This window comes from Rhinopithecus bieti, unplaced genomic scaffold (genome assembly GCF_001698545.2).
Source record: "Rhinopithecus bieti isolate Rb0 unplaced genomic scaffold, ASM169854v2 scaffold_11161, whole genome shotgun sequence".
NCBI lineage: Eukaryota > Metazoa > Chordata > Mammalia > Primates > Cercopithecidae > Rhinopithecus > Rhinopithecus bieti.
The window spans coordinates 1,617,942-1,626,858 of record NW_016806937.1 but is presented as its reverse complement, the minus strand read 5'-3'; the positions used below and the strand labels follow the sequence as shown (position 1 = coordinate 1,626,858).

At 53.7% G+C, this 8,917-nt stretch overlaps 1 protein-coding gene across 1 annotated transcript in view; it reads right to left on the bottom strand.

Moving 5' to 3' along the window:
• The window catches only part of CCL17 (C-C motif chemokine ligand 17), a 6,154-nt gene extending 4,269 nt beyond the window's left edge, over positions 1-1,885 (bottom strand). The window contains exons 1-2 of the mRNA XM_017878967.1: positions 1,742-1,885; positions 580-697 (exon numbers count right to left, since the gene is read on the bottom strand). Of these exons, the coding sequence (XP_017734456.1) occupies positions 580-697; positions 1,742-1,811 (188 nt within the window). The 5' untranslated portion in view covers positions 1,812-1,885. The remainder of the gene's footprint in view (positions 1-579; positions 698-1,741) is intronic.
• Positions 1,886-8,917: the final 7,032 nt, after the last annotated feature.

Below are 8,917 nucleotides of genomic sequence, written 5' to 3'. Positions count from 1 at the left end.
TCCCAGGGACTGGGAGCTGTGCTGACCAGGATTCCCAGGGACTGGGAGCTGTGCTGACCAGCCGCCCTGTGCTGACCAGGATTCCAAGGCTCCAAGAGGGGCAGGAAGTTGCTGCAGTCACACGGGGCATTGGTGGCAGATCTGGGACTTCAGGCTCTGTCCTGAATGACATCAACCCTCCCAGGCAGCCAGGGCTGCAGGACCTTGTGCCCACCCCTCAGCCTGCCCATGCCCCCAGACGGCCTAGAGCCTGGGACGTGGAGACTGCGGGCAGGGCTTAGGCCCAGGCCAGGGGAGGTGACCACATTGCCCCTGACCAGCTGTGTGACCTGGGGGTGTTCATCGCTTCTGGGGCCTCGATTTCACCACAAATCAAGAAACAGGTTGGACCTCATGGCCTGCAGCCATTTTGGGTCCCACAGCATGGGGAACATGAACTGCCCCAAGGAGCCTGCAGAGGTCAGGGAGGAAGGCCCCACTGTCTCTTCCCTGCTCCCCAGTGGCTGTCCTGGGAGCTCCTGGGAGCACTTGCCCCCAAGCTTGGCCCTGAGGAGCAGGGTAGGGCCGGGGGGGACTTACACAATGGCATCCCTGGGACAGTCCTCGGATGTCTGGTACCATGTCTTCAGCTTTCTAAGGGGAATGGCTCCCTTGAAGTACTTCAGGCAGCACTCCCGGCCCACGTTGGTCCCTCGAGCTGCAGGGAGAGGAGCGGGGCAGGGGTGTCTGTGAGTATCTGGGTGTGTGTTGCGGGGACTCCTGGAGGCTGTTCATGGAAGATCTGCATGTGCGTGTTCATGTGTGCACCTGTGTGTGGTGACTGCATGTGCATCGCTGCCTATGTGTATGTGTGTCTGTGTGTTACCGTGCACAAGTGTGTGTGAGGCCTCTGTGTATGCTGTGGGGGTCCTGTGTGTTTGTGGGTATGCATGTCTGTGTGTGTCTGTGGGGGATCCTGTGTGTCCTGTGAGTGCCTACGTGTGTGTGTCTGTGTGCGTCCCTGTATGTCTATATTTGGCAACCTTATTTCATCTTCCCTTTGCCAACCTAATATAAGAATCTCTTTTTCAGGCTGAGACCCGAGGCTCACGCCTGTAATCCCAGCACTTTGGGAGGCCGAAGTGGGTGCATTGCCTGAGGTCAGGAGTTCGAGACCAGCCTGACCAACATGGTGAAAATCCATTGGTGGCGTGGTGGCTGGGCCCCTGAATTACCAGCTACTTGGGAGGCTGAGGTAGGATAATTGCTTGAACCCAGGAGGCAGAGGTTGCAGTGAGCTGAGATTGCACCATTGCACTCCAGCCTGGACAACATAGCGAGACTCCATCTCAAAAAAAAAGAATCTTTTTGTACATGCTTTTGGAACCAATTATCCTATCTTTATGCTGATTCCTTCGTTGTGCATAAAACCTGTTAATAAAACAGAGGCTAATAAATAATTTTGAGAATTGTTCATTTTCCATTACACAACTACAGCCACAGCCCCCACCTCGCAGCCATTGCAGCCGGAGCTGTGCTCGCTTTGGACCTCACCAAGCCCACCCGCAAGAGCTGGGTCATCATCAACATTTTTCTCTGCTTATTTCCCTCAAAATCCTAGTGCTGTGGGCTTCTCATGTCTTTTGTGGGAGTAGGTGGGGTGTAAATAATACACAAATGTGTGTGTTGCTGCAGTGGTCTTCATGCCCCCAACTCCTGTCCTCCCGGTGCCCACCCCTGGCCACCTGTCCCCTGCTCTCACCTGCATGGATGTGCTGCAGAGAAGCCCCCAGGAGGAGGATGACCAGGGCCAGCATCTTCAGTGGGGCCATGGTGCCAGGAGCCCAGGAGGGAGTCTCTGCGTGCGGGTCCCTCTGCTTAGGGAGACACCCTGGTGAGAGTCGAGGGTGGCCGTGACCTATTTAACCTCTTTGAGGGTCTTGCCCCGCCTTCTGTCACCTCCTCATATCCTTCCCTAGACCAGCGAAGTTCGAAGAATTTGAGATGATTCAGGAGAAGTCCAGCTCTTGGAATATTTGTGGATTTCCAGAGAAGGGGCACTCAACTACAGATGGAGGTGGGGTACATGTATCTGGAGCCCATGGCAGTGATATACTTCTCCTTTCAAAGGGGACATTTCTCGGTTCCTCTATTAGAATTGAAAAGCCTCCATGCACAGCTGGGTTCATCTCTCTGGGGCTGGAGAGCGTCCTTCATGCATGGTGGCTTGAATAGGGGAGCAGACGGGGGTGTTGGGGAGTCAACCAGGCAGAAACCAAGCAGAGCTCTTCTGGACCATGAGTGAGCTTCAGGGTGCTGTCGGGGCCACCGCGGCTGCCGGGCACAGGCACATGGGCATCACTCTGCAGGGAGGTCCAAGCTTTATCCGCCTCCGAGAGGCTGAGGCCCAGCCAGGGCACAGAGCAGCTTTGGTTGGTGTCCCATCCCAGGCGAGGCCCTGACCGCAGGAGGCAAGAGCCCGGTGGCGCTTCGATCACCATTCAGTCCAAATAGCTCAGGAGACCACGTTCCCCTAAATGGGATGCCTTACCCTAAGATACAGAACAGAACGAAGGGGTCAGTGGGAGATGCTGCTTCTCACTTCTAGCAGAGCTGTGTCCTGGAGTCAGTACTAGATGCCTGGTCAGGGTCCAGCCTGAGTCAGGCCCTGAGCTGACTTTCCAGGCACCCCGGCTCTTTGCAGGGCAGATGACAGAACATGAGTCCACTTTCCAGTGGGGTCAGGAATAAAACAAGAATTGCAATCATAAGGAGGTTGATAAAGTTGGTGAACTGGCTTCTCTGTGACTCTAGGGTCTCAGCCCCAGGTCACAGCATCCCTGCAAGTGGGTCAGTCCCCCGAGGAAATTGCCAGTCACCCTGTTGGGGCTCACAGGAGCCTGAGCACGGGCATCCCTTCAGTAGGATGAGAATCCCATGGCCTTCAGGTGGGCAGCACCAGGGAAGGGCGGCTCCAGGCAGGACAGCACCTGGACTCTGATTGTGACATGGGGGACCTTGGCCTGGCTTCACCCTGTCCCTGCATGACCAGGGCCAACTCAAAATGATAGCACTGCCCCTCCAAAACAAGGCACAGGTGCCTTCCACCCTTTCACAGTCCACCCTGTGTTAATCACTGTATCTTTACAAAGTTTTTCACTAACGTCACGATAACAGCAACAGCCGCTATTTGTCGTGAGGTTTTTTGTTTCTTGGTTTTAGATTCTGGGGACCTGTGGAAACCCCACGCTCCCGGAGCATTGCTCAGAGCTAACCTCATCAGTCCTCAGGTGGAAGGGTGGGGATCCTATAAGAGGAAACCAGACAGAGACCCTCAACCTCGGAGGAGCCCCAGGCGCTCCTCTCCCCACCCCTCAACAAGGGAGGGCTGGCTGCTTCTGCACCTGGGAGGGGGGGCTTCCCTGCTCATGGAGAAATCTTTCTGTGGGCAGGATCCTCTGTGTGACCTCGGGCGGCTCTCAGACCCTCTCTGGACCTCAATCTCATCACTTGTAGAAGGAAGTTTGGTCTGTCCCACAGAGCCCTGCCAAAACGGTAGATCTCAGGAAGATGGAGACCCCCTTGGTGGGCCTCGCACCAACATTTCTCTGCTTCTCTGGGGGTCTCATTAGCTACCAGAGACCCTGACCCTGCCCCCTCCTCAAGCCACAGCCCAGATGGGTTCTTTGCCCCCAGCCACCCCTCCTGCGCCCAGGGCTGGCTTCCATTTGCACATGCAGAGGAGGGGGAGGGGAGGCTGCTTTTCCTGCCTGGGCACCTCCTTGGCGCCAACATCCCAGAGGAAGGGAGGAGCAGCCTCAGAGTAGCTCTCCGCAGAGTCCCCCTGCAAAGGAGGCCGCGCTGGGCAGGGGGAGGTGTGCAGGCACAGGGCAGCCCTGACCTGGCGACAGAGCCTGAGCCCAGAGGTGTAGGGCCGGGCCTGGGTCCTGGGAACAGGCAGGAAGGGGCGCCTCTGCCAACCACCCCTCCTGCCCTCGCTGCCCTCTGTGTGCTCTGCCCTGTGGCTTCTGCCTGCCCTATTGTGGGAACTCCACCTGCCACAGAAGCCACTACATGCTCTTCTGTGCTACACAACTGCAAGGGACAACTGTGACCCAGTGAGCAGCCTGATTAATGATGAAGCGACTGCAGTCCCTGCTGCTGGGGAAACTCCCCGGTGGGTTCTGAGTTTTCTTTGCTTTCCCACAGACTCAGAGCTTTCTCCAGAAGGACCCAAATTCCCCTGTTTATTCTGGGGAACAGATCATGAAAGTAGCAGTGGAAGGTTCTGGACTAGGAAGGTTCCGGTTCAGCGCAAGGCTGGTGCAGACTGCCTGGCTGGCAGGGGCAGCTGGCCTCTTGGGGCTGTGCCCGGGGCTGCAGGGTGGACAGAGGCCAGACCCTGCTGTTGTGGGGTTTCACAGTGGATAGGGGTGGGGGAACAGGGCCTGACCCCTTATAAGGACATGCAGGTGAGATTAAAGGGCTTCGGGGCACAGATTGGGGAGAGGCTGCTTCTGGCCAGAATTCATGGAAGTCTACCTGAAAGAGGTGGCTGTAGCGCATAGGGCTAGGTTTTGTAGATAAGATTCATACTGAGGCCGGGCGCGGTGGCTCACGCCTGTAATCCCAGCACTTTGGGAGGCCGAGGCGGGCGGATCACGAGGTCAGGAGATTGAGACCATCCTGGCTAACAGGGTGAAACCCCATCTCTACTAAAAAATACAAAAAAATTAGCCAGGCAGGGTGGCAGGCACCTGTAGTCCCAGCTACTCAGGAGGCTGAGGCAGGGGAATGGCGTGAACCTGGGAGGCGGAGCTTTCAGTGAGCCAAGATTGTACCACTGCACTCCAGCCTGGGCGACAGAGCGAGACTCCGTTAAAAATATATATATATATATATTCATATTGAGATTGGAAGAAAGGACATTGCACAGGGTGCACGGTTTAGGCAAAGGTGCAGAGAGGGAAATGTGCAGATATAAATTAGGGCAACAACAGCTGGGCATGGTGGCTCACGCCTGTAATCCCAGCACTTTGGGAGGCTGAGGCGGATGGATCACAAGGTCAGGAGATCGAGACTATCCTGGCTAACATGGTGAAACCCCGTCTCTACTAAAAATACAAAAAATCAGCTGGGCTTGGTGGCGGCCACCTGTAGTCCCAGCTGCTGGAGAGGCTGAGGCAGAAGAATGGCGTGAACCTGGGAGGTGGAGCTTGCAGTAAGCCGAGATCGCGCCACCGCACTCCAGCCTGGGTGACAGAGCAAGACTCCGTCTCAAAAAAAAAAAAAAAAAAAATAGGGCAATAGCATGAAACCCCGGCACAGGGCACAGCCTAAATGCAAGACTGAGAGCCAGTCACATGAGGACAGGCTGTGTCTGCCTTGCCCCGTGCTGTGGGCATCCCCAGGGCCAAGCATGGTGCCTGGCATGCAGTGAACCTTCAGCGTTCGAGTAAACACAGGACTGACCGAGTAAACACAGGACTGAAGGAAGGGTAGGTGAGATGGATGCAAAGGGCCCAGTGTGCCTCAGTCTTCTTTGGGAGGTGGCCGGGACCAGGGATATTTTTGAGGTGGTTTCCTCACCAGGGGTTAACCGAGTTTATTCCTCCTCAGTTCTCCCAGGCTGTGAGATGGATGCCAAGGGACCTTCCAGACAAAATATCCCGAAGTCTGGGCCTATCCGAAACATCTTGAGAGATCTTTATGCTGCTGTGAGGACTCTAGGACCTGGAGGTCTGTCAGGGCAATCAGGAATGCTCCCTGGAGGAGGTGGCAGTGAGGCAGAGCTTTGTGGAGGGGCAGCAGGGGAGAGAATGCTGTGGCCAGGGGAAGGGGAAGGGCCATGACAGGGAAGCAGGCCAGACACTGTTAGGCCTATTAGGAGAGTGTGAAGGGGAATTGGATGTGAGTGGGAGGAACGGCCATGGTAACTCCTTGTCTCAACGCCTCTGACTAAAGTGGGCAGGCACACCACCCAGGAATCTGTCGCGCTTGCCCCAGGGGCTGCTGCAACAGCCCACTCCGCTTTGGCCAGAGGGCACTGGAACAGGCAGATATGTGGTCCTTCTCCCTGAAAGACAGGGAAGGAACGTTCCTGCCCCAGGCTCTGCCCAGGCTCATACAGAAGCCTGTCCCCGAGGCAGTGGGTGGAACGAGGATGCTGTCAGTCACAGAGCATCCAAGCAGCTGGGGCGGCAGCTCTTCATCATCTTCAATTGCATTTGACAGCTGTGGCTGACCGGGGGTGGGCAGCTAGGCAGAAGTGTCATCCCCGTCACACCAGTGTCACCTGAGGCTCATCAGGGCAGTGACTTGCCTAGGGTCTCCTGGAGCAGCTCAGGAAGGATTGAGCATTTGTTTACTCATCTCCATCACTGACAGCTGAAACTGGATTCATCCTGCCCTACCCAGGGGCCCGGGAATCAGGGATCAGGGCCAGTCCAGCTGAGATGTGAGGGTCCCAAATGGTATTTCCACCCCTGGCCCCAAAATAGGCCCCATTCCCCTGTCCCAAAGACTTGACGTGCCCGTTGATGTGTCTGTCGTTCCTGATGGGGTGTCCTCTTGGTTCCTCAGGTCGGAAATCCAAGGGTCATCTCTGTCCCTGGGCTCTCCCTCACTGCCCACATCCAGTCCATCAGCAAAGTGTGTTAGTTGGCTACCTGGATGTGTCCGGAATTTGTCTCCTCCTCCTACTCCATCTCTCTGCTGGACCACAGCCGTGAACTCATGCCCCAGCTTCCAGGCCTTCCTGGTCTAGTCCATCTTCCTCTCAAAAGCCCAGTGATCTCCAAAACACGAGTCTGAGCAAGGCTCTCCCCTCTCAAAATCCTTCAATGCCTCCCCATTACCCTCAGGACAAAGCCCACATTTCTGCCTACTTCTCCAGGCTCAACTTTTTCCTCCAGCTCCACCACCCACCACATCACTTTGTCCCAGCCACATGGACCTTCTTTCAGTTCCTTGAAAATGCCAGGCCCTTACTGATACCCAAGCCTTTGTACAGGCTGTTCTTCCTGTCTGGAACATTCTCTCCTGCTCCCCCATCTCACTTCCTTTTACTCCTACCCTCATTTCAGAGGGCCAGCTTGAACCCTCACTCCCTTCCTTCCTCTATATCCCCAGAGTTCATTGACTTCCCTCTTCATGGCTGTCTTCATATTGTATTGTGATTGCTAATTTACTTGTTGGGACTCACACAAAAGACTGTAAAATCCTTGAAGGATCTCTTTTATGTTCCAACTTATCCCTCCAGGACTTAGCACCTTAGTGGGTGCTCAATAAAATGTTTATTAGGCCAGTGTTGTGGCTCACACCTGTAATTCCAATACTTTGGGAGGCAGAGGCAGGTGGATCACTTCAGCCCAGGAGTTCAAGACAAGCCTAGGCAATGTGGTAAAACCCTGTCTCTACAAAAAAATGCAAAAAAATGACCAGGCACAGTGGCTCATGCCTGTAATCCCAGCACTTTGGGAGGCCAAGGCAGGTGGATCACAAGGTCAGGAGATCGAGACCTTCCTGGCCAACATGGTGAAATCCCGTCTCTACTAAAAAAAAAAAAAAAAAAAAAAAAAAAATTAGCTGGGTGTAGTGGAGTGTGCCTGTAGTCCCAGCTACTCGGGAGGCTGAGGCAGGAGAATCGCTTGAACCCGGGAGGTGGAGATTGCAGTGAGCCGAGATCACACCACTGCACTCCATCCTGGGCAACACAGCGAGACTCTGTCTCAAAAAAAAAAAAAATTAGCCAGGTGTTACAGTGTGCACCTGTCCCAGCTACTCTGGAGGCTGAGTAGGGAGGATCACCGACATCAGGAAGGTTGAGGCTGCAGTGAGCCATGATTGCACCACTGCGTTCCAGCCTGGGAGGCAGAGTGAGACCCTGTCTCAAAATATATATATATATGTTTACTGAATGTATAAATAGGTGAGTGGTTTTATGGATGGGTGAATGAATGAATGGGTGAATGGATATGGAAGGGTAAATGAGTGAACGGATGGATGGTGGATAGATGATGGATGTGTGGATGGATGATGGATAGATGGATGGGTAGATGGATGGTGAAAGAATAAATAGATAGATGGATGGGTAGATGAATGGATGGATAGATGGATGGATGAATGAATGGATAGATGGATGGGTAGATGAATGGCTAAATGGATGGGTAGATGGATGGATGGCAGATGGATGTATGGATGGATGGTAAAGAATAAATAGATGGATTGGATGGGTTAGTGGATGGATGGGATAACGATCGATGGATGAAATGGCATGTGTGGATGGATGGTGAAGAATAAATGGAGTGGATGGGTAGATGAATGAATAATGGATGGTTGGATGGATGAATGGACGGGATAGATGAATGGATAGAAGTGAATGAATGGGTGGGTGGATGGATGGATGGATGGACGGATGGAAGGATGGATGAATGAACTGACAGATGATGGATGGATGCATGAAACTGGATAGCTGAGCAGACGGATGGACTGATGGATGGGTGGGTGTGTGTATAGATGTACAGATAGATGGATGTGTGGTTGCATGGGTGAATAGAAGGATGGGTGCGTGGCTTGATAGATGATGAATGGATATATACATGCATGGATGCATGGATAGATGGATGGTCACTTAGAGATTCTGAACTACAACATGGGCCCAACTTACATTCTATCCCAGGGCAAATTATTTTTAAACCAGTGTGTCCCATCATTTCATGAGACACACCCAAATCCTTCTGTCATGGATAAAGCAGAGGAATCTAACCAAGGATACCCTGATTCCTCCTCCATCTAGTTTACAACTTCCTTGTGGTTGTGGCCATTTTCTGCCAAACCTACATTGCTTCAACTGTGGCTTGGATCTCAACCTTTATTCATCCCAGAGGGGCCTCCTTCCCTCAGTTGAGCCGCCATCTTCTAGCTCTTTACTGTCTCC